We start from the raw sequence: 25,971 nt of genomic DNA on the forward strand, positions 1-25,971 counted from the left end.
TCACTGAATTGATTAAATGATTCGTATTTTAACACATCCATGTGTCAATGAAAACACAGTTAAATAGCAGTAAAGGTAGGATTAGTACCAATTGGATTATTTTCACTGAATTGATTAAATGATTGGTATTTTAACGCTTGCATGTGTCACTGTCCTCATGTTCAGTCTGGGAAAAAAACCAAAACCAGGTGATCAATCCTCAGTAGTTTAGCTGGAAGCAAATGACTGATGGAATAACTCTCAAATTCCACCCTGTTGATCCTGTGTTCCCTTCCTCTCAAGTGTCTGCTTCTGGAAGACACAGATAGAACTATAGCAACAGAATATCCCCAAGCCCATATCTGCATGGCCTGAGTAAAATGAATATCTCCTGAGAAAGGCCCACAGCAAGTGATTCAGTTGGAAGAGAGAAATTGTTTCTGTCTCCAGAGGCTTCCCAAGCCCTCCCAATTACACTGTGGAGGTAGTTCGTTACTCCTGTTTCCATGAAGATGGGTCTGGAAGGGAAGCCACACTAGCATGTCCACCAGTTGAAGATACAAAAAAAATCCCTTTCCTTTTTTTGACATCTGACTCCTGGCCCCTGCCACCGCATTGCTCCCTTATTCTCACATGGGATCAATGCACCAGAACAAGACCCCAAGGGTCCCCACTACACAGGACTCAGCTTTACAGCTTAGGAGATAACACAAGACTTGTTCCCGGGAGCAACCCTCCAGTTTAAGAGGACAAGTTTAATAAGGTTACTGAGGGCTTTTGGCTATCTTGTCCAGCTGTTTTTCCAGCCTGGTAGCTGCTTCAGCAACAGAACAAAGGTCAGGCAGCCCCTAATTCCGGATATGGGGGCCCACAACAATCTACCAAAAGAAGGATGGGGAATTGAGGTCAGTCCTACCATAGGAGGTTTTCTTACCTTATTTTTGTTTTTTTCTCTACTCTTGCAGGATTCCAACACATCATGTCCAAATGCTTTTCTTACTTTTATACACTTTTGAGCTTGAGGTGGCTGCAAGATAGCAGGTCTTAGAACATGTTCAGAATGTTTCACAGGACCTTAAAAGAACAGAATGAAAGGGTCAATATATCTTTAGTGAAATACTTTTCCTCTCTATTTTTTTACTAATTTAATGCTAATTTTCTAAAGTCATGATTAAACGAGGGGTAAATGTTAACTAATCAAAGTCAAAATAGCCAGTGAGCTGCCTGGTACTTTCTTCCTGCCTACTTTTAACCCAGTAACTATTCATTTTGATCATGGGACTTAGCTTACCAAATGCTTTCCTTCATGTTTTGTCACTCAACCACCATACCACCATACACACACACAGAGATTAAGATATGGATGATAAAACAAAATTTCTGAGGTTCTTGTAATAAAGAGAAGCTACATACCTTGTTCTGCACTGTTCATATCAACATTCCTTTGCACAAAAGTTGATGTCATAAAAACATTGTTTTTCTTCACTGTAAAAAACATGTTTACAAACATTTTTAAACCTATAGTCAGTTTCTACTGTTTTAACGGTCTTGCACTGAACTCACCAGTAGATGTCGCTGTTAGCACTAACAGAGTAGGAGCACTGATTCTGCTAAAAAAGTGTGATGGCAAGATGAGTTTCGCTACAGTCTTTTTACTCAGAAAAATAAGTGAAAATTAGGTCGCAAGTGAAATAGACAGTTTTCTTTAGAATCATGAAATTGAATACTGAGAGAAATTCTACAGATTATAAACTCTGAATTGGTAGTGAACCATCTGTGTGCATTAATATATATTTCTTATAGAATGTTATAAAACTGTTAGCAAATTCTGCCCCTTCCCCACTCTTTAATGATACCCGAAGAGAGAAGTAAAGACGACCATTACTCTAGGCCATTTTTCTGTGAAGTGAATTGATGGGATAAGACTGTGGTCTTGGCTGCAAGAACAGAATTATAGGCATACCAAAGAGATATTGCTATTGGGATCCAGACCACTGCAATAAAATGAGTATCACAATAAAGTGAGTCACACAAATTCTTTGGTTTCCCAGTGCATATAAAAGTTACATTTACACTATACTGTAGTCTGTTAAGTGTGCAATAGCAATATATGTATCTTAATTTAAAAATATTGCTATGAAAAACAATATACCTATCTTAATTTAAAAATACTTTATTGCTAAAAAAATGCTAACCATCATGTGAGCCTTCAGAGAGTCATAATCTTTCGGCTGGGGGAGGGTCTTGCCTCAGTGTCTGTGGCTGCTGACTGATCAGGCTGGTGGTTGCTGAAGGCTGGGGTGACCGTGGCAATGTCTTAACATAAGACAACAGTGAAGTTTGCAGCATCAGTTGACTTTTCCTTTCACGAATGATTTCTGTAGCATGCAATGCTGTTTGATAATATTTTACTCACAGAACTTCTTTCAAAATTGGAGTCAGTCCCCTCGAACCCCCAACTAAGTTTATTCTAAATCCTTTATTGTCATTTCAACAACCTTTGCAGCATCTTCACCGGGACTAGATGAGCAGGAAACCACTTTCTTTGCTCATCCATGAGAAGCAGCTCCTCATCTGTTCAAGTTTTATCATCAGATTGCAGCAATTCAGCCACATCTTCAGGCTCCACGTCTAATTCTAGTTCTCTTGCTATTTCCACCACATCTGTACTTATTTCCTCCACTGAAGTCTGGAACCCCTCAAAGTCATCCATGAGGGTTGGAATCAGCTTCTTCCAAACTCGTGTGAATGTTGATATTTTGACCTCTTCCCATGAATTACAAATGTTCTTAATGGCAGCTAGAATGGTGAGTCCTTTCCAGAAGGTTTGCAAATGCTTTGTCCAGATCCATCAGAGGAATCACTACCTATGGCAGCTATAGCCTTACAAAATGTACTTCTTAAATAATAAGACTTGAATGTCAAAATGACTCCTTGATCCATGGGGTGAAAAGTGGATGTTGTGTTAGCAGGCATGAATGACATTAATCTTGTTTTACATCTCCATCAGAGCTCTTGAGTGACCAGATATATTGTCACTGAACAGTAATATTTTGAAAGGAATCTTTTTCTGAGCAGTAGGTCACAACAGTGGGCTTAAAATATTCAGCAAACCATATTGTAAACAGGTGTGCCATCATCCAGGCTTTGTTTTTCCATTTATAGGACACAGGCAGAGTAGATTTATCATAATTCTTAAGGGCCCTAAATTTTCAGAATGCTAAATAAGCACTGGCTTCTATTTAAAGTCTCCAGCTGCATTAGTCTCTAACAAGAGAGTCAGCCTGTCATTTGAAACTTTGAGGCCAGGCATTGACTTCTCCTCTCTAGCTATGAAAAGTCCTAGATGGCATTTTCTTCCAGTATAAGGCTGTTTCATCTACACTGAAAATCTGTTGTTTAGCACAGCCACCTTCATTAATGATCTGAGCTAGATCTTCTGGGTAACTTGCTGCAGCTTCTACATCAGCACTTGCTGCTTCACCTTGCACACTTACGTTATGGAGATGGCTTCTTTCCTTCAACCTCATGAACCAACATCTGCTAGCTTCAGACTTTTCTTTTGCAGCTTCCTCAACTCTCTCAGCCTTTACAGACCTGAAAAGAGTCAGGGCCTTGTTCTTGATTAAGCTTTGGCTTGAAGGAATATTGTGGGTGGTTTGATCTTCTCTCCAGACCACTAGAACTTTCTCCATATCAGCAATAAGTCTGTTTCACTTTCTTATCATTCATGTGTTCACTGGAGTAGCACTTTCAATTTCCTTCAGGAACTTTTCCTTCACAGTCACATATTTGCTAACCGTTTGGTGCAAGAGGCCTAGTTTTTGGCCTGTCTTGGCTTTAGACATGCCTTTCTCACGGAACTTAATCATTTCTAACTTTTGATTTAAAGTGAGAGACATGTGACTCTTCCTTTCACTCAAACACTTAGAGGCCACTATAAGGTTATTAACAGGCCTAATTTCAATATTGCTGTATCTCAGGGAATAGGGAGACCTGAGAAGAGGGAGAGGGATGGGGGAGCAGGCTGGTTGGTGGAGCAGTCAACATGCACATTTATTAAGTTGGCCATCATGACTTATATGGTCGTGGTTTAAGTGTCCCCCCAAAATTACTATTACAGTAGTAACATCTAAGATCACAGATCACCATAACAGGTATAAAAATAATGAAAATGTTTGAAATATTGTGAGAATTACCAAAATATGACACAGAGACACAAGGCAAGCAAATGCTGTTGGAAAAGTGGCACCCATAGACTTCCTTGAGGTATGGTTGCCACAAACTTTCAATTTGTAAAAAATGCAGTATCTGTGAAGTTCAATAAAACGAGGTATGTCTGTACTACACATCTCAGAGATCACCTCTTGGTTGCAAATCGCAGAAATAGCAACCTTTGAGTGTTGGATTAAAGGAGATGAGAAAAGAATAAGGATTGCTTCTTCGAAGTATTATAAATGTTGGGGTAGAATAGCTTCTCTAATTCGAAGTTCAATTACATGGTTTTTATGATCTTTATTATTATAAAGTAACACTGAATGGGCCATTTAAAATTGTACCATTTGTCTCCATTCCAACAGCGCCAAGATTCTGCACAACATAAAATGGGATGTGCTTGGTAATATCAGTGGTTTTTTTATTCATTCTTTTTGTATGTGTGTCTGATTTTTAGAAAATGAATTGAAGCAGTTTTCCAGATAATTTAAAGCCATCCCTTTACTTTATGCACAAATACAATAAAACAAATCCTCTGGGATTAAGACCCCTATTCCTCTTAATGTCTGTAACTTGTCAGGCACATATAGATGGAGCTTATTGAACTAGAACCTGTCTCTTCTGTATGTGAAAGGTGTCTGACCATATTGTTGCTCAGTCACGCTTGGAATTGTTAATAAGAATATAAATTCATTAGTTTGAAAACTCTGTGGTTCCTGGGTAGAATCTGCTAAAAGGAAGTGAATAGTTCCTATTTTCTGTTTCTTGTGGTAAGCTTAACTCGGAAAAGGCAGTTGGTTGTTCAGTAGAAACAAAAATATACAAGACTACAAATCATAATCTTGATGTAGAGCATGTTTCAACCATTTCAAATATTTTATTATGATAAAATAGTTTTACTTCGCAAAGTATTACAAATTTCAAATAAAAAGAGGTAATGTTTTAATTAGTGAAAAATTCAAAAGGAATCATATTCTAAACTTTAGAATATAAATTTAAAGCATAAACTTTGAGAATCTACACATAGTTATATATTTTGAGTACTGCATATATTATAAACTGTACAGATGGACAATAATAAGGAAAATAAAGCAAGTTACTGTATTTTATAGGCCTACCTTACATAAAATAATGCTGTCATAAACATGAAATCCTAAAAAACGTCATCAAGCTTAAACTTTCTACCAAAAATAAACAGATATACTGTCTAGATTTGTGGGGCTGGAATTCAGAAGGTAGTCTTCCATGCATACTTTGCTAAGGCCCCTATTTTATTTGCCACTAAAATGTCAAGAGTTTTATAGTAGCCGAAAAAGAAAGCTCATCATGAATAAGAATGGATTTGGAAAAGTCAGAGTGTCAGGCTTGAGGTTCTAAGAAGTTCTTTATTACCTGGCCCAGAAGGGGGGAAGGTCGGGAGATCCGTGAAGGATGACGATCTTAGTCGCTTCTGGGACAAGGTTGATGCTAAAAGCAGATTGCAAACTGGAGTCAATAAGGAAGTGGGGTTTGTTTTTCTTTTGATTTGGATTTTTGCTGTTTTGGAAAATTTTCTTTATCACCAGATTAGAAAAATTTTTTGTATTTTTATCGATTAAAAATAAAGAGTGCCTCTGGTGAGAATTATTCAGTAAATATTTACATGATCATCGTGTGTTAGACACTCTATCAGGCGTGAAGATGACCTCAAGGAACTCTCAGTGGAGGAGACAGACATATACATAAATAGCTGTATGACACAGCAGAGGGCAGTGTGATCTATCATAAAAGAAGTCGCCAGAGTGCTTTGAGTGTAGGAGAGAGGCAAACTAAGTTAATGGTTTATTCAAAACACAGCATATGATAAAGTTCTTAGAATAAAGTGTTTTTTTAAAAGCAGACATCTGTTTATTTAAGTAGATGTTTACTTAGGAGGAAATAGCAGTTTTTCCTAATTGTAAAGCTAATACATGCTTAATGCAGAAACTTTGTGAACACAGCAAAATACAAAGGTCGGAGTTGGGGGGTGGAGTGGGCTGGGGGTGGGGGGTGGGGGGGGTGGACAAGGGAACCAAATCACTTGTAATCCCATTACCTAAGATAACCATTGCCAACACTGTGGTTTATATCCTTTCAGTCTTTTTTCCAATGTTGATTAATTGAATTTTTAAATAATAACTCACTGTGCAATTCATTTATAAACTGCTATCTTCATACAACAGTATATTATAAACACTATCAATGGGTAGATTTTTAAACATTATGTGTTTGAAAAGTCCCTCAGTAGTGTCACACTCAGAGTAAACATAACAGTGAACAGTCAAGGCTATACCTACCTCCTTGGGACTGAGAATCTGTAGTATGCAAAGTAAAAGATGAAGACCGGACACGCTTTCTGGAAGAATCATTACACTCTGTAAGAAATTCAATGTGAAGGGTAAAACTGATTGCAATAACAAATTAGGCTCAATCCGTGATATGAGAGGAGAAACAGAATTTCCTTTTCTCTAGATATATCATCGTTTGACAATGTGTTAATTTCTGAAGCACAGTGTTAGACATTGGGGTTAATAACTTGGAGATTATAAACCAATAGGCATATCATCGTACTGTGAAACAATTAAAAAAAAGTGGCTTTGGCAAGAAGTTGCGTACAAATTCTGAGATTGTATAGAGAATGCTTTTGGAAGGTTGAAGTACAGGCAGTGGAGAATCATGGGATTTTAGTGTTGTTAACATCAGTGTTCCCAAAGACCTACATGTCATCTTTCAAAACAAGAGCCAGTCTACTTGCATGCTTAAAAACAAGAAAAACCATTCGATTTTACATTGTCTGTGCCACATGCCAAAATGCTTGTGCCTACTTATCTCTTTGTATAAAGATTGCTTTTGAAATACAGGATACAAATCATTACCATGTTCTGCTGCTTCATACAGGGTGTCTTCTGCTGGTCTCTGGAAGGAAACAAAGCTACCAGTGAGAGCTGAGTGTTTGCTGTTTTCAAATCAGACTTTCACCCTGTCACTTTATAAGAGAATTCTCAGAAGCCAGGTCTATTCAGCTAGGCTAGGAAAAGCTGCTCACCTTTACTCACTAGGAGTTGAGTTTTTCTTTAGTTAGTTTTGTGGGTAGTAGGGTAAATTACCTCCATAAGTAAGAATGAATAACAAGAAAATACTAGTTAGGCTAAAGTGAGAATGCTACTAATGCTATCGTTTGTCTTTCAAAGCAAGTGATTTTAGTATGATGCTGAAAAAGCAAATAGAGTCCTCAAGATTTCTTTTGAATCATATATTGCAGTTTAGAACTTATTTTATATCCAGTTTTAAGCTAGGTCAGTGGTGGGGAATGCTTGATGAGCCTTAGCCCTCCTAATCTCCTTCAGCCCCTCCCCTTTCCCAGTCACTCCAAAAAAAAAAAACAGATAATTTGGCAAAAATGGCATGTTATCCATAGTTTCAAGATAAGGCCTCTGGCTTCCCATTTCAGCCAAATTGCTGTCAGTAAATCCCTATGATGTAAATATTCTGGAGTTACTACTCCTCTAAGTGAAGAACAGAGGATAAATTTATGCAGCAGTGATATCATTTAGTATAGCTAGCTTCTCGATATACAATCTTGTCAAAGTAAAAATCAAAGAGGGACTTCCCTGGTGGTGCAGTGGTTAAGAATGCGCCTGCCAATGCAGGGGACACGGGTTCAATCCCTGCTCCGGGAAGATCCCACATGCTGCAGAGCAACTAAGCCCGTGCACCATAACTACTGAGCCTGCACTCTAGACCCTGTGAGCCACAACTACGGAGCCAACGCGCTGCAACTACTGAAACCCATGTACCTAGAGCCAGTGCTCCTCAACAAGAGAAGCCACTGCAATGAGAAGCCCGCACACTGCAATGAAGAGTAGGCCCTGCTCTCCGCAACTAGAGAAAGCCCGCGCACAGCAAAGAAGACCCAACGCAGCCAAAATAAATAAATACCTCAAAAAAAAAAATCAAAGAAAAGTGACTTGATCTTACCTTAAAAGTTTGTTTTCTCTTTTCAAAAACAAATATTGGTTGAGCAATGACAGATTTTTCTGTAAAAGTAAAAGAACATGCAAGAAATCAAACAATACTCTGACATTTCTAACACCAACTACAAATATTTGAAGATTTTTTCGTTTTGTATTTTTCCCTGCCTTTGGGTAAAATCCAAACTGTTTTACATGAATGATTTACATGTAAATTGCATATTTACAAATGATTTTAACAATTAATTAGAGAAATAAATATTCGGGGAAAGTGATAGTAATATGTTTCCATAAATAGAGAGATCATCCCATTAAGAGAACAACCTTTAAATGTTTAAGGAAAACAAAGTACAATTACCTGCATTTGGAAACTCATCGTGCCGTAGTGATTAACATCCTTACTTTTAGAATAAGACATTTCAAAGGATGAAAAATCTCATCTGAGGGCTTCCCTGGTGGCGCAGTGTTTGAGAGTCCGCCTGCCGATGCAGGGGACACGGGTTCATGCCCCGGTCCGGGAAGATCCCACATGCCGCGGAGTGGCTGGGCCCGTGAGCCATGGCCTCTGAGCCTGTGCGTCCGGAGCCTGTGCTCCGCAACGGGAGAGGCCACAACAGTGAGAGGCCCGAGTACCGCAAAAAAAAAAAAAAAAATCTCATCTGAGAGTAATACTTCTACTTGGTTTGGATCTCAAAATATAAATGGTACAGATGTACTTAAATAATCCAGGAATAATTCATATTTCCTTGACTAGTCATATACTAAGTCATGTTTTCAATATTTAGACTAAGAATCAGTCTTAAACAGTATTGTAAAGTAGGTAGTTTGTCTTCAGCCCTGCCAACCTTATTAATCTTTTATATTTTCCTATCTTAGGTAAGGATAGAAAGGAACTCATTCACTCTAGGGTATAAATGAGTGATAACAGCATCAAATATCAGCACTCTAGAATTCTTAGGGAAGATTATATGGTTGTTAAAAGCTTGGAGGGGCTCTGGAGTTAGAGAGGCATGTGTTCAAATATAAGTTCCACCGCTAATTGGCAATATACTTTTGGAAACAATATGTCTGTACCTTAAGTTTCTTCATCCGAAAAAAAAATGAAGACTATAACAGTACTTACTTTACAGAATTTATGTGAAAATTATGTGGATTTTTAGATATAATTACTTAGATTTTAATAAGACCAAAAAAAAGCCTGAAAGGATATTAAATATGTGGCGTGACACCAATCGCTATTCCAAAACTCATAGCTGACATTGCTAATCTATGACAACACTTTCTTGATGAGCCCCAATATTTCCTCAGAACTTTTATCATTATAGGCTTCTAGCAGCCATTACCGATGTATCATGCCGGCATAGAAGCTGAGGTAATTTGCCATCACTGGTTAAATAAATAAAAGCCTAGCTGAAGAATTTCAAGGAACTACCAGATAATTACACCTTTTATATGCCAGAAAGGGGTTTTCCAGTTACCCACAATCTTATCCCATAACAGCGTGTCAAAACTCTGCCAGACCACCCTTTGCCAAGCTCCTGGGGCCCTGTGAACTTGGGTACCTTCTTTCGGTCCAGCAAGATAAGCTTCATTTTTTTATGCAAGTGCTTGCTGTGCTGTCTGCCCTTGGAGCCAAGTGAACCACAGCAGAAAATGCTCAACAATATATTTGCATTGCCATCCATATTAAACTGTAGCTCAAGTCTTTGTTCTTTCTTAGAACAAGCTCCTTTTTCGGCAGTTACATTAGATTTAAGAAATGAGATCTCTAATGACTTTGAAAGGACATAGTCTTTGTGAATGTGCAGTGGAATACTTATGAAGTGGAATAATAAATGGGCCTCTTCTAAATTGGACTTAGGGTAGTTGTCCTTAAAATAGTATGACTTGACCGAACCGTAGACAAATAGCATGTTGACTTTTCCTCTATCAAAACATAGAGCTAAAAATGGGCAGAAGTGATCTTCAATGGCAGCATTAAGTAGGAAATCATAAAGGGTTACTTGTAGCTTGGAGGGCATGTGGTAAAGTAGGAAGGCCATTTTTTTTTTCATCAATTCAACAAATATTTATTGAGTATCTTTTTGTGCCAGCCACTGTGCTAGGATCTAGGTATACATTGTCTGATTGAAGGTATATTAGCCTCAGTGCAGTGACACTGCCCAGCTCATTAGCTGGAAAACAGATGACCTCCTTACCTCCTCTTCCAGCTAGATTCTCTCGCCCTTTCTCAAACCAGTCCTTTGGCTCCAAAGTCAAAAGTAAACATTTATCAAGCCATTGGGTTCATAGCAGTTTTCTAACCTGACCCAGTAGGAAAACTTGAAAATAAGATCACAGTCCTTACAATGATATATTTTAAAATGTATCCTTTCTTCTTTCTAATATATTTGTTGATCAATCCACTTATTCAACAAATATGTATTGAGGGGTGACTGTATACAAGTCACTTTGCAAGGTAAGAGGGAGAGGACAGTGGTATAAGATGAGGCTGAAGATGAAGTTGGATTATCTAAGATAATCTTCCTGTCTCAAGATCCTTAACTTAATCACATCTACTGGGTTTCTTTTGCCACATAAGGTACATATTTACAGGCTCTGAGCATTAGGATACGGACATCTTTAGGGAGCTGTTATACTGCCTACCACGCATACAAAATATTGAGGTTCTGTCTGAGCACTCTCTACTCAGTTCACAGAATGCTGGCAGCCAGGTTTATTTCCTCCAGGCAGGAAATTATAAGATTTTTCTCTGGAGAGTCTGACCAACCCGAAAGAAAAGAACAAAAGATAAGGGCAAACAAATTTCTCCGTGAATGGTCAAACCAGATGATGAGAACCCAGTGCAAGTGCACATAGCTGCCAATGAGCTTTTTAGTGAGTGCCCCTTTCTTAAATATAAGCAGGCAATCAAGGGTCACCAGACATACAATTCAGTGATTGAATGAGTAAACAGAAGGAAAGTAAACTGGAGGGAAAAGACTATGCAGAGAGTTTAATATATATTTTCTAAAATTATATACAAATAATTTATTTTCATATATATTTTATAATTATATATCTAATATGTATATAATTAATATCCTCACAAACATGAAACATCCATGAAGCAAAAACAGAGTACTATTTTTTAAAAAGAGCAACACAGAACAAGAATAAGCTTTTAGAAATTTAGACTTTAAAATATGGTAGTAGAATCAATGTTGCCTTAAAAACATCAATAGAAGATTTAGAGAATAAAATTGAGTAAATAGTCCACATAGCAGAGCAAAAGAACAGAAATGAAAAATGTGAGAAGAGATAAGAAAACTCAGATGATCAGTCCAAGAGTCACTTCAATGCCTGACTAATAGAAGCTATAGAGAAAGAGAATACAGGAAAAAGAGGGCTTGAAATTATCAACAAATAGATCATTAAAATTCCCCAAATCAAAAGACATATGTCTCCAGTTTGAAAGAGTCAATCCAATACTCAGAACAATACATGAAAATAGAACCGTACCAATGCACATCATGAAATCTTAGAACACCACTAAGAAAAGGTCCTATTGGCATGGAAAAGGGGGTAAAAAAAGTCACATATGAAGGGTCAGGTATCGGAATGGCTTTAGGTTTCACAACAACAATCCTGTAAGTTAGAAGTCAAAGGAGCAATGCTTTTAACACTCTGAAAGGAAATGATTTCCGGTCTAGAATTATATGTTAATATAATGTACCGGTTAAGTGTAAAGACATGATAAAAACACTTCCAACTGTAAGCTCTCAAAGTATGTATCCCACATGCACTCATTCTCAGGATGCTTCTAAAGGAAGTGCTCTACCAAAAGAGCTAGTAAACTAAGTAGCCAAGAAACAGGGGCACCGACTCAGAAGAGGTGAAGGCAGCCTCCAGGATGATGGTGAGAGGATAGCCCAGAACGAGAGCAGTACACCAATTGCAGAGAATAACCAGTCCACAGTGGGGGAGGTCCCTGAGGAGACTCCAGGAAAGAAGTCTCCAAAAGGATGGAACTAAAAGCAGTTGAATATCTCAAGTAACTGAATACTTTGAAAGCATATTTAGATAATTGGAAGAGACTTTGGGGGTTGACTGGTAACTAGTACGTAGAGGACTAAGAAAACGAAACAAAACAAAAATATGACACAATTATTAAATCCAGAGAAAACAAAAAGTTGGGCAGGAAAACAAAAGTAATCAAAATATATTACATAATCATGACGATGTGAATACTGAATATTGATCTAATCAGACTTCTGATGCAGTGATTTTGGGAAGATGGGGGAATGGAAAGCGTTCATGTGTATGGTGGTAGTGGGTTGAAGGGGTCAGAAAAATCTGTGAAAGGGACCTAAATTCTTCCATAGTTGCAAACCAGTAGCACCTAAACATAAATATAGAGAAGTAGCCCTAAATGCATGGTATTTGGTTTTATGGAGGTTAATACAAAAGAAACAGCTGTGAGTTGGATGCTGTTACCTCTGGGGACCAAGAAAAAAGAAAGCAGAGGAAGGGGCCAGGAGGAGATTGCTACTTTTTTCCAGAAAAGTCTTGTAGGACCATTTGAACCCTTAAACCACATGAATATACGTAAGTTTGAAAAAATAAAAACCAAATTTGAAAATAATTTCTTTTCTACCGTAGTGTCAGACACTCATGATTAAAGGACAATTCTCACGCTCCTGGCCAACGACAGACTTCTTATTGAATTATACTGCTTAGCATGTACCCAGTATCTTATTTCTTTGGCCTACCTGTTCTTTGCATAGAGATATATGGAAATAGATGGTGGGCAAGACGGATTCACTGAATTCAGAGTGCAATAACATGCTTCTGAATAACTAAAGATCTGCTCTTTATAATGCCGTCTAATCTACTGAAAGGCATTTTATGTTCTTGTCCTTCACCTTCATTCAAAATACTCCTTCACATCTCCAGACAAGAATTCAGCTAGAACATTATGCATAATGTAAGAGCTTTGTTCTTCAGGATTCTAAGGTAGTGTAATGGTCAGTGTTAACAGTAAATATACACTTCTTTTCTCCCTATTCTAATATGTACCATAATTTTCCCCCCAAATTTTGGGTGAGTTGTAAGGTCTTGTTCCTACCTTTTTGTTTTCAATATATTTTATTGGCACTCAGTCTCTGACAAACCTGTTTCATGTAGGAAAGTAACTGGAGGATTTTCAGTCATCTCAAAGGAGAAGGTTTAAGAGTGTCTACTGAGCCAAAAGCAGATCCGGAAGAGGAGGAAGAGACTGAGAATGGAGTCCCAGTGGGCATGCGGGCAGGAAGCTCTAGGGGTCCCACGTTTCTGCTACATGGCTTCTCCCACCGAGAGTCTGGCAGACTGCTTCATCCTGCTTGGTAGTTTAGGGTGATTAAGGTGAAAACTGAGTTCTCCACACTGGATAGAACCAGGCTACTCCAACCAGGGCCACAAAGGTTGTGGAAACACTCTTGGCAGGAAAGATGGTGGCAACAACCCTCCTGCAGAGGAGCGGACACTGCCAAATGGGTCGCCTCTAATTGCTACCAGGACTAGAATTATCCACTTGGACTGCAGCCCTGGCATGCCCTGCATTTTCCTCTCTCTTTCTTCCTGGATTTTTCCATGTGTCTCTGCCACGTCCTCTTTTCTCATTTCTTCTCACGTTCCAAAACTGTCCTCTTCACCTCTTTCACTCGTGTCTGGCTCTCTGACTGGTCAAAGCATGGATTTTGGAGCTCTGAAGTTAGATAATCCTAGAGCTGTGCTTTAAAAAAATTACTGCAAGGCTTAGCTTTCTCGTCTCTCTCGATATATATTTTAAAAGGGTTGTTATGAGGATTGAAGAAATGTGTGCATGTAAGAGCTTCTTCAAACCTTTTTGGAACAAGGCAGAATATCTTTCTATCGATCCATCCTCTATATATACACAGATATATATATCCATATATATCCATTTACATATACAAGCCTAAACACATGGCAATATGTCAGAGCACAGGTTGCACAGAAGACACTCAATAAAAGTTAGCTTCCCTTCCCTCCTCTCCTCCAGTCCTATGTCATTGCCATCACCTAGCTACCCTGTTAGCTCTGGGGAAACTTCTTAATTGTTCCTCAAAGGTCCTTCTTTTTCCTTTCACTCATTACCTTATTCTTACCCCTGGTTCTCTTCTCACTTTTCCTTGTTTTACTCCTATCTTTCTTTTTCTTTTTTAATATCAGGAAGTTTCTGAATTCAGGCCCATGGCCCATTGATAGTTTTAGAGATCCTTGCCCCACAAAGTGTGGTCCAGACAGACTAGCAGTATTGACCAGGGACTTGTTAGAAATGCAGACTCTCAGGCCTCACCCCAGACCTACTGCAGCAGAATCTGCATTTTACAAGATCCCCAGGTGGTCTGTATACGTGTTTGAGGACCGGTCCTCTAGAGCACCTCCAGGTGTCTGCCCACTGAGACCAAATCTAGGAAGATGGCAGTGGAGACCCTTGGAGTTAATGACTAAACCTCCAGACGTTCTGAGTAACCTGACAGCTAATGAGAAAATAATTACAATTCAAACCACACACTATGATTATTGTGATTCAACGTAAGGTGAAGTCAAGGGCTACTCTGAAGACCTAAAAAGAAATGCCTGTAGTTAGGATATTGAAATATCGATACTGATATTGAAATCAGTCATTCAGATATTCTGCTTAAAACATTGATTTCCTCTCTGATGCAGGGAGTCTTCTGTTTTAATAATGTGTCTGAAATCTGAGTAATGGAAATTTTTTTAGAAAATATCTTTGCTTGGGATTATTAAATGTCAGTTAAAATGTTTATTTCTGCAAAGCGAAAATTTAGCCTGAAAGCATAAACTACATCAAAAGCATTTGTCATAGTTCAAAGATTTTTCAACAGGAATTTAAAACATCTAAAGTCTCAACTATAAAAAATGACATCTTCTGTAGAAAAAAAGATAAATCATAGCAGGAGACCCAGGAAGAGGGGATGTAGAGGGTCTGAATCACAATTTGATTTTTTTTTAAAAAAAGGCCTCAAATCTATGTTAAAATATTTTAAGATAGTTTTAAGAAATGACAAATTGTTGCCCCAGAAGAAAAGTGAATCTGTGCCAATTCGTGAAGGAACTATAGGCATAAGACATTCTGTACTCATTTCTAGCCATCTATGGAGGAATTCTGTAAAAATGCAAAAGGAATGAACTAAACAACAAATTACCCACCAAAATATTAAAAAATATGTCTTTACAGAAGGAGGTGGTAGGGCCACAGAGTCGTTATTAACTATGATGGGACACTCTTGATTTTACTTTATCAGATGTTTTGTACTGCCTGACTTGAAGGTAGAATAACCAGGACCCCAGAGGGAAATTTCCTGTTTACATTTACATACAATTTCCTATTTACATAGGAAATTGCCAGGCTGAACTCACAAAGCACCAGCTCAACTTGAGACACAAGATAAATGGACCCTGCTGGAACAATTGCAGCCTCGTCGTCCCTGCTGAAGTTATAACCAGTTGTGTACTATGAACACAAGTGTGTTGTAATACATACATTATAGGAAGTAATAGGAGAAAACACTTTTCAACCCAATTCTGCATTTTTTGAACTGCTGTAAATTTTTGTTGGAAATGGAATTATAAACTGCCTGCTCTAAGAAATCTAGAATTTCTTGGTTTTGATTCAATGTGAGCACACACTTGAGAAAAAAAAAAGAATCAATATTAGAATAAAACGAAGGAAGCTATCCCTTTTCTCATAAATACGATGCTGATAAAGAAATTACTCATTTTCAGAATGGGACATTGGAGAAGAAGATGAGAAAAGTATCTCGCAACCCACTGAATACAGCCGTTACCACTGAGAACTTTGTCTAATCCGTCCGATTTTCTGAACTCATCTGCTTCTTATGCTGCTAGTCTTCAAGAGATCCATTCATTGTAAGTTCCAAAGACTTTAGACTCTTTTCTCAACTGGTTTGTATATTGGTCTCCATCTAGACACAGATGGATTTCAAAAAACCAAGACATAAAAATAATTAAAGTGTCTGATGTGAGCTAGAACTAGAGGTTGTGTCACACACAGACCTTGCTACCCTTCTGGAGGTCGGACCAAGCCCCTGAAAACTCTGTGTTTAATGCGTTCTCACCCGAACCTCAACACCAAACCATGCTGCTTAGTTTATAATCCAGTCATATGTGGTAGTGGGCTATGGCCAGTGACTTGATTTCGTTTGCATTTTAGAATCTGGAGATTTGTGGCAATTCAATTGAAGAAAAATTCTTCTCATTTCTTAAAGTCATGTACTTCACTAATGTCATTATAAATAGGGAACTTCACAGATTTTAAAGAACAGAAAACTTTCATTAAGTCATTTGATACAGAACATCTGGCAAAATCACTCTGCAGATCAAAATACAGTGATGAAGGAAGAAACTGGCTTTATATTTTTGAGAGTGTTCTGTAATGTATCCCAAAAGACATGGTCGTCATGTGCAGTGTGCTTTATATTTGGGGATGTTCAGTGAGCTGAACGGTTTCATGAAGACCTTCTTGTTTTCCAAGAGACCTTTTTCAACAGCCAACACAGCATACTCCATTAAATTTTACTATTGTTTTCAGTGTCAAAACATGACTCTTTGAATTATTTCTTTTTCTTTCTTCTTAAAACAGTACCATATGACATGCTTATGCATGTCATGACTAGTCTTTAACCTTTTGCCTTTTGAAATGTTTAACTTCATATGACCTAAAAGTTAGACCTTGCTGATCTCCCATGATGCTTCTTTTATGCACATGTGTAATGTGAAAATGTATATTTGTATCATACTTCATCTATTATAAAACGTGTCTAAATATATTAATCTTTGGTGACTAAGTAAATGACTACCACGAGCCAGAATGCAGGGTTTTATAAACCTAAACTTTGGCAAAAACGAGACTGGATTCAAATTCCGTCTCTTCAGTTCACTAACTTTGTGAGCTAGGGAAGATCACTTGATCCCTCTGAGGCCACGTTTACTCATCTGTAAAATGGGAATAGTAAGACATACTTCACAAAGTTGTAAGGATTTAGCGAGGTAACGTAGATAAAATGCTAAGCACAGTACCTGGCATATGAGAAATGCTCGGTAAACCGCAGCTCTTACTACATGATACGATCCTCAAGAGGTAATTTATTAAACCCTTGGATCATGAGACAACAAAGCCTCCAGAATTACAAGATGTGTGCAAGGTCACGCAGCTCGTACTTAGAGATATGGGACTAAAACACATGAGAGCTGACTCCGAATCTCATGTGTTTTCCTCTAAGAAAGGCTCCCTCTTGGCTTAGTTAAATGCCTGTTTTACAGCTTCTTTTCTTATGAAGCTGTGATGTACCTGAGCTGTGATAGGCCTTCTGCCTTTGTGGTCTGTACGAGCCTAGTTGAGATGTCATCCCAGACTGTGTGAATGCTCCTGCACTTTTGTTTTGCCATCCGTAAACATGCAAGATGCTTCACTTATTCTTACCATTTTCTGTTCGTATTTTGACTTTCAAAAGGTTTGTTTGAGAATGTTGGCAGGCAAATGGCGTGGTGAGCCTAGCAATTTAAAACCTCTATGTCAATATTTATTTTCAGCCACTGGCAAAAATGACTCAGAAGGATGTATTACTTTTGACAAAGCATACCCATTTCTCCAAAACTTGAAGGTGTTATTTTATCTATAAGTATTATAGACCTTTATAGTTTATGGAATATAAACTATTGTATGCTTTTGTGATAAGGTTACCTGTAATCTTTAATTACTTGAATATGTTTGTCAGCAGCAAGTGTGGGCCCTCTGGATTGATAATGCCAGAAAGAGCTGTTTGCTCTTACTCGACACCATTCCTTCGTTTATGCCCATGGGGTAGTAAAGATGCAGAACGTGTCTTGTGATGTGCCTGGTCCACTCGGTACCATTTGGAAATACATATTTCATTTGACAGCATTTATAAATCACATATTCTCCCCTCAGAATAACTTGCAGTGTGAAAATGCTTCCATATGTTAGAAGTGGGTCTCTCCATTTTGCTGAGGGAGGAGGGGATGGAAATATAGTCTAGGCTTCATGGCATGTTGAAGATAAGTATTGTACAGGTTTAAAATGGTATCTGTTCATTTTAAGTAACTCCCTAGCATTTTCTGCACTGCTGAAATTAAAGAGGTGAGTTTGACACAAAATATCATATTAGTAATAATTAAATCACTCTTCACAAAGACTATTAGATATGGCTGAAATGCTGCTTCAAATATTGAATCCAGATACATTTAAGCTCTTCCTCGTCAGTAAAGAAGTACGCTATTTTTAAATTCCCTCATGGATTCCAAGGCCGGATAGAGAAGCTTGATTGCAACTTCTTGCAATTCCCAAACTCTCTTCCTTAAACTCACTCCTCTTTGGCCTGAGCCTTTGAGCAGGCAGGAGAAAAGGCTCCTTGTTTTCCCGTTTCACAGGAGTAAATGCATGTTATTCCACTGAGAACAAGACCTCGGAGGCCTAGGCAGGAAGAAAGGAGCAGGGCTGCCACCCAAGGCCCTCACAAGCCCGGAAGGCCTGGACCCCGTTCTCCTCTCGGGAACTCCCGGAAGCCCCCGGAGGTCAGCATTCACCCTCACCTTACGTGTGTGAGGACTGAAATGCCCTGCTCGCCCTCGGGGCACAGAAATGGAGCGGCGGGGCGGGGGGTGGGGGTGGGGCGGAACTGTGCCGCCTGCTGCAGTTGGTTCTGCACACACCTCTCACTGCTCTGCATTAGAACTAGTTTGAGAGAAGTAAAGGCCAGGTAGCAACTTGTAAACCTTACCAGAAACATTTGTTCACCATGCTAAAGAAGATTACAGGATAAAAACTGATCAGTTTTCCAATGTATATGACTTGAAGAAGTCTCAAAAAGAACCCCCAAAACCTGAGAACAATCCTTTATATTTATTCATTTTCTTTCCTTCAAGCTTTTATGATCATTGAACTATTATGACAAGTCAAGATGAAAGGATCAGAGGAGATATTGTAATTATGTGATATCTTTTTCTAAAGCATTTTTTATTGTGTGAAAATATACATAGCATAAATTTTACCATTTTAACCATTTTAAGTACAGTTCAGTGTTATTAGGTATTTTCACAATACATAACTATCAACACCATCCATCTCGAGAAATTTTTCATCATTCCAAACCGATATTCTATACCTATTAAACACGAACTCTCCATTCCACTCTCCCCCCAGCCCTTGGTAACCACTGTTCTACTTTCCGATTCTATGAATCTGACTAGGTACCTAATGTAAGTGGGGTCAGACAATATTTGTCTTTTTGGGCCTGACTTATTTCACTTAGCATAATGTCTTCAAGGTCCATCTGTGTTGTTGCATATGTTAGAATTGTATTCCTTGTAAAGGCTGAGTAATAGTCCATTGTATGTGTATACCACATTTTGGATCTTTTTTTTAAATCAGCTTTCCCTCATTTGTCTCCTCCTCCTTTCTTTGCTTCCATTTGGCTCCATATTTCTCTCTAACACCCACCTTCCTTGTCTCCTTACACGTTTCCCTCCCTCTACTCTTTCCATTACTCCTTCCTCCCTCTCTGACATACTCATCATTTTCTCTACATGCTTAATATGTATTAATATTACATACCAAGTACTCTTCTTATGGGTATTTTTTTAATGAGGTAAAACTCAAGTTTATCTCACCTTAATTTTTTAACTATGTTATATACTTTTAATAACGATGGTCCTCATATCATAAAATTCTTAGATAGATAGATGTAGATGGACATATAGTCCCAGCTCTCTGCACTAACTACTAACTTTGAGTAGATGACTTAGCTCCTCTGGTTTCAGTTTTCTAATATGTAAATTCAGTTGTACTACGTGATCTTTGAAGCCCCAACATTCAATGATTTATGAATATCAATCACTCGGAGGAAATTTTGGGGAAGAAAAATACTGATTTATTTGGTAAGTGTTAATTGCATGCTATGAGCAAGATAATGAACAGTATCTTGAGTTTAAGCCTTAAAATGTGAGAAATGTTCACAAAGATAGAAAGAAGTTTGGCACATCTATTATGGTGGGGATTTTTAAAAATATTTATTATTTTATTTATTTATTTTTGGCTGCACCAGGTCTTAGTTGCAGCATGTGGGATCTTTAGTTGCAGCATGGGGACTTCTTAGTTCTGGCACACAGACTCTTAGTTGCGGCATGCGTGCGGGATCTAGTTCCCCAACCAGGGATCAAACCCAGGCCCCCTGCGTTGGGAGCGTGGAGTCTTACCCACTGGACCACCAGGGTAGTCCCTATGGTGGGGTTTTTTTATGAAGATTTGTTTTCTCTATCTTTTTGGTTTTTTCTTATCTTTAAATTTGTAGCTAGTTGTTCTCTACAAACCCCTCTAAACCTACTTTGCTTCATCCCACTAACAAAACAATCACTTCTACTAATTAATTTTAGCTTACTCAATTTTCAAAAAGAAAAATGGCAAATAACACCGAAGCTTGAAAATGAAGCTCCTTATGACAAAGTTGGCCTTGTTGAACAAACAGAACCTCATAATCTGTAGCACCGGTATATGTCTTACCCATGCTCAGCTTATAAAAACACACAGGCACACAAATCTTTATCTGCAATTTCACTTCTCTGCAGATAACTAAAGTTTAACACAGCCAACCTTAGACCCAAATAGTCCATTTCCAACATTCAAAAACTTTCTCCTTACTTTACACTCTCTCTCTAGATGGCAGCATCCCTCTATGTTACAAATTACCTCCTTTCATCAGGACGAGAAAGGATTTGGTGCCAGTTACTTAAGCCAGTCATTATATAGATCTGAAGTATGGTTTTTTCACTTAGGTGCATCGCTACTCTAGAGGCATGATCAAGTTACTGAGTTGTAGTTTCTGGAGGTCTGGTAGTTTCTCTGGATCTGCTAAGGGAAAAGAATTTATGTCCTGTCAGCATTACATTCTTTCAGGACCTGAACCCATTTTGTGGTGATATAGGCCATTTAAAAAATTTCTTCCTTCTCTCTCCTGTGAGATCAGGTCCCATCTCCTCAGTTCCAATTTAACCCCTGTCCTCTTTCTGGCTCAGCTCACACATGCATGTTTTATGCTCTTTTGATGTTACTTTAGTTAGTTTCAAAATATATCTTCAGACCATCATCACTTGTTAGCAGTCCAGATCTTTTACCTATGACTTCTGCCTTGCTTGTTTATTGCCATCCACAGGGGGTGAGCTATCTGACATTTGGGTAGAAGGAATGCAGCTTCCTACTGAATACAGGTATTGATTGCATATTAAATCCTGACTTTTGGATATTGTACTAGATTTGCCAACAGACTTCATTAAAAAGCAACGCAGGTGTGAAACTTACCTTGCCGAAACGTTGTTTAAGATTTCAAGTCAAGTTAATGATTTAATATAATGGTTGAGCCAGCACTTTTTAAATAGAATCCTCAATTTAAATAAAAAGTGAATTATAACAATGAATATTATTTAGCCCTTTTTAATTTGGAGTTTTGGACACTGCTTGTTTATTTTGTCAGAAATACGAAGGATTTCTCCAAGGCCACAGCAGTCCAGTTCCAAAAACAGTGCATTGCTGTCTTTCACACTTCATGCAGTGTGAGAGATACAGACTGTGCTGTTGTTTAAAAGAAAACTGCTAGCCCAGCAAGCAGGTCACTTTCTCTGAGCTGATGTATTTGCACTGATACAGCTGCATTTTCTCACCTCTTTCTCTTAGGGACAAATACCCACTTCTGAGACAGTTGGATGTGGTTAGTAATTTATATAGAAATTAACCGGTGACTTCAAAAACAACACATTTTGAACAACTGAACCACAAATTGAGTTCAAGGGCCAGCCGTCACTCAGGCCCTTCATAAGTGCTTAGCTGAGCATCTGTTTTTGTGCCCAATAAGAGGCAGTGAGCATGGATTAAAGCAGAGGCTCTGGAGTCAGGGTTCTTGGGTTAGGATCTTGCCTCTACACCCCTGCTGTGAGGTCTTGGCCATTACCTATCTCATGAGGCTTTTGCAGAGAAACGAGCAAACACATGAAAAGCGCTTAAAACAGTGTCTGGCCTATGACAAACACTCTGTAAATGTGATTTGTTTATAAGTGACATGTTAGCACTGTGGTGTAGTCCAGGGTATAACCTCAGTTTACTGCTCTCAAAGAACTTGTACAACACAGTTAAGGAGACAACATCAACATGAATGAAATAATTATGGACAAATCATAGAATCTTAGTTTTGAAAGGGGTCCTATAGGTCCCCTAGTGGAACTCACCATCTAAGGTGTCTAGAACATCCTCAGTAGATGGCCTTCCATAACATGGCATATCAATAAGTGTTAAAAGGTATCCTGTCGGGCTTCCCTGGTGGCGCAGTGGTTGAGAGTCCGCCTGCCGATGCAGGGGAGATGGGTTCGTGCCCCGGTCCGGGAAGATCCCACATGCCGCGGAGCGGCTGGTCTCGTGAGCCATGGCCGCTGAGCCTGCGCGTCCGGAGCCTGTGCTCCGCAACGGGAAAGACCACAACAGTGAGGGGCCCGTGTACCGCAAAAAAAAAAAAAAAGGTATCCTGTTGCCCGAGCTTCCCAGCACGTGTGGCAGCATTCTGGTGTATGCGTTAACATGTGTGCCAAGATCTTGGTCCTTCATCCCACAGGGTCAGCCTCCTGTTTTTACCCCCAAGCTATTATACACATTTGAGATTCATCTCTGTGGTACATGTATCAGTAATTCATTTCTTGCTACTACTGTGTAGGTATCCAGTGTATGAATATACCACAATTTGCTTATCCATTTACCTTGCTTATATACACTTGGGTTGTTCTCATGTTGAAGCTCACAGGAATAAAATCTGCTATGAACATTCTTGCTCAAGCTTCTTGTGGACGCATTGTTTTCATTTCTCTTGGGGACAATGCCTAAGAATATAATTGCTAGATCATAGGGTAGGTGTAGATTTAACTATATAAGAAACTGACAAACTGTTTTCCAAAGTTGTTATACCACTTCACGGCAATCATTAGGAGTCGTGTTTCTCCACATTCTCCCCAACACATAGTATCAACAGTGTTTTTAATTTTAGCCCTTCTAGTGAATGTGAAACAATATCTCACAGTGATTTTAATTGCATTTTCCTGATGACTTATTATGTTGAGCATCTTTTGATGTGCTTACTGGCCATTTGTATATTCTTTCTGAAGTGCCTGCAAGATCATTTTTCCGTTTTTTAATCAAATTGTTTACATTGAGTTCTTTATATATTCTGATTACAAGTCCTTTTTCAGATACATTTTTTACAAATATTTTCTCCCAGTCTTCTCTTTTCTTTTCCTAATGTTATCCTTTAAAGAGCAGATACATTTAATGTTGATAGTCTGATTTGTCTAATTTTTATGGTTAGCACTTTTTCTGTCTGTCTAAAACCTGCCTATTCCAACTTTGTGAAGATAGTTTTCTGTTTTCTTTTAGAAGCTTTATAGATTTGCTTTTGCATTTTAGTATATTTCACCTCAAGTTAATTTTTGTATGAGGTAGTTATTAAGGTTCATTTTTAGTAATATGTTTATCTATTTGTTCCAGGATTATTACAGAAAAGACTATCTTTTTCTCTTTCAAATTATCTTGGTATCTTTTTCAAAAATCAATTGACCACATATGAATAATAGTTCAATTTCCCGGCTCCCTCTTCTGTTGCAATGGTTGATTTTCTATCCTTACACCATTATTATACCACCTTGATTATTTTAGCTTAAAATCCAAAGTATAAGTTGTCAACTGTGTATTTCTTTTTCAAGATTGATTAACTATTCTAGATCCTTTGCATTTCCTTTTAAATTTTAAATCAGCTTGTCCAAAAAAAATAGTCTGCTAGAATTTTGATTGGGATGGCCTTGACTCTCTAGATCAATTGAGGAGGATTGATACCTTAATAATATGGAGCCTTCCAATTCATGTATTTAGTTCCATCTTCTTTAGCTTCTCTCTGCAATGTCTGTTTTAAGTGTACAGGTCTTGCACATATTTCATTATTTATTATTATTAGTTCTAGTGTTTGGGGCAGTGGACGTAGATTCCTAAGGATTTTTCTACATAGACTATCACTTGTCTGTGAATAAAAACAGCTTTATCTCTTTCTTTCCAATACATAAGCCTTTTGTTTTCTTTTTCTTAACTTAGTACACTGGCTAGGACCTCCAGTATGATGCTGAGTAGAAGGAATTACAGCGGACATCTTTGTTATCTTCTGATCTTAGCAGGAAAGTGTTCAGCCTTTCACTTGATACTGAAAGTACGATGTTAGATGCTGGTTTTTGTAAAGCTCTTTATCAGGTTGGGTAAGTTCCTTTCCATCCCTAATCCTTTTAAAATTTTTCATGACTGAATGTTCTTTATGTTTTTTTCTGCATCTTTCTGGCACAGTGTTGTTTATAATATTCCCTTGTTATCCTTCTAATATTTGAAGGCTCTATAATGGCACTCTATATCATTCCTGATAATGGATTATGTGCTTTGTCCCTCTCTCTCTCTCTCTCTCTCTCTCTCTCTCTCTTTTTTTTTTGGCTGCACTGTGCAGCATGCAGGATCTTAGTTCCTCAACCGGGGATCAAACCCATGCCCGCTGCCGTGGAGCAGTGGAAGCATGGCGTCTTAACCACTGGACCACCAGGGCAGTCCCTGTTTTTTCTCTTTTTTATTGAGAAATCTAGTTAGGATTTTATTAATTTTATTAATGTTTTCAAAGAAATAGCTTTTGGGAATCAGGGATGAGTAGAATATTTCCTCCTAGCTTTGGTTTTAGAAGTTGGAAAATGAAAGGGTTTTTTTGTTTATTTTTACTTTCATTTTTGTTGTTTTAAGTCTTAACTCCAGAAATGTAATTAGGGATGGCTTTGACAGCCATAGCTGTAAAAAAAATTGTGGTAAAATACACTTACCATAAAATGTACCATGTTAACCATTTTTAAGTGTACAGCACAGTAGTTTTCACTTTGTTCACATTGTTGTTCAATCAATCTCCAGAACTCTTTCACCTTGTAAAACTGAAACTGTATACCATTAAACAATGACTACCCACTCACCCTTCTTCCTGCCCCTGCCCAAGCCTCTGGAAATTCCCATTCTACTTTCTGTCTCTATGAATTTAACAGTTCTACATCTCATATTAGTGGAATCATGCAGTATTTGTCTTTTGTGACTGGCTTATTTCACTTAACATAATAATATCCTTAAGAATCATCCATGTTGTAGCCTGTATCAGAATTTCCTTCCTTTTTAAAGCTGAATAATAATCCAGTTATGTATTTTGTTTATCCATTCATTTGTTGATGAACACATAGGTTGCCTACCCTTTTTGGCTATTGTGTGTGCAAGCATCTGTTTGAGTCCCTGCTTTCACTTCTTTGGGGGTATATACCCAGAAGTAGAATATCTGGTTCATAGAATAATTCTATTTTAAAATTTTAAATAGTAAGGAACTACCATACTGTTTTCCACAGCAGATGCATGATTTTACTTTCCCACCAACAAAACACAATGGTTCTAATTTCTCCACTCTCTTGTTATTGTTGATAACAATCAACACTTGTTATTTTCTGTTTTCTTTTTTTTAATAGTAACCATCCTAACAAGTGTAAGGTGGGAAAGTGAAGTTTAAATAATTACATTAATTTTCCAAATCCTCACATATGTGCCATCCATTAGGAAGGCTTATTATGGAAAGGATTCCTGTCCTGAGTGTGAGGT

At 38.1% G+C, this 25,971-nt stretch overlaps 1 protein-coding gene across 9 annotated transcripts in view; it reads right to left on the minus strand.

Annotated features, from left to right (window-relative positions):
- The window catches only part of RANBP3L (RAN binding protein 3 like), a 49,409-nt gene that overhangs the window by 18,118 nt on the left and 5,320 nt on the right, over positions 1–25,971 (minus strand). For 2 of the 9 annotated variants that reach the window (XR_003792752.1, XM_029217561.1), the window contains exons 2-8: positions 22,506–22,727; positions 8,191–8,249; positions 7,089–7,128; positions 6,510–6,587; positions 5,587–5,661; positions 1,393–1,464; positions 914–1,053 (exon numbers count right to left, since the gene is read on the minus strand). Coding sequence is in view for 8 of the 9 variants with exons in the window: in XM_029217561.1 (XP_029073394.1) it covers positions 914–1,053; positions 1,393–1,464; positions 5,587–5,661; positions 6,510–6,587; positions 7,089–7,128; positions 8,191–8,249; positions 22,506–22,727 (686 nt within the window). In the remaining variant the exon portion in view is untranslated. The remainder of the gene's footprint in view (positions 1–913; positions 1,054–1,392; positions 1,465–5,586; positions 5,662–6,509; positions 6,588–7,088; positions 7,129–8,190; positions 8,250–22,505; positions 22,728–25,971) is intronic. The other 7 variants (XM_029217565.1, XM_029217563.1, XM_029217562.1 and 4 more) reach the window with 7 other exon arrangements.

The sequence above is a fragment of the Monodon monoceros genome, unplaced genomic scaffold (genome assembly GCF_005190385.1).
Source record: "Monodon monoceros isolate NGI ecotype Baffin Bay Population unplaced genomic scaffold, NGI_Narwhal_1 Super_Scaffold_12, whole genome shotgun sequence".
In the NCBI taxonomy this organism is placed as follows: Eukaryota; Metazoa; Chordata; class Mammalia; order Artiodactyla; family Monodontidae; genus Monodon; species Monodon monoceros.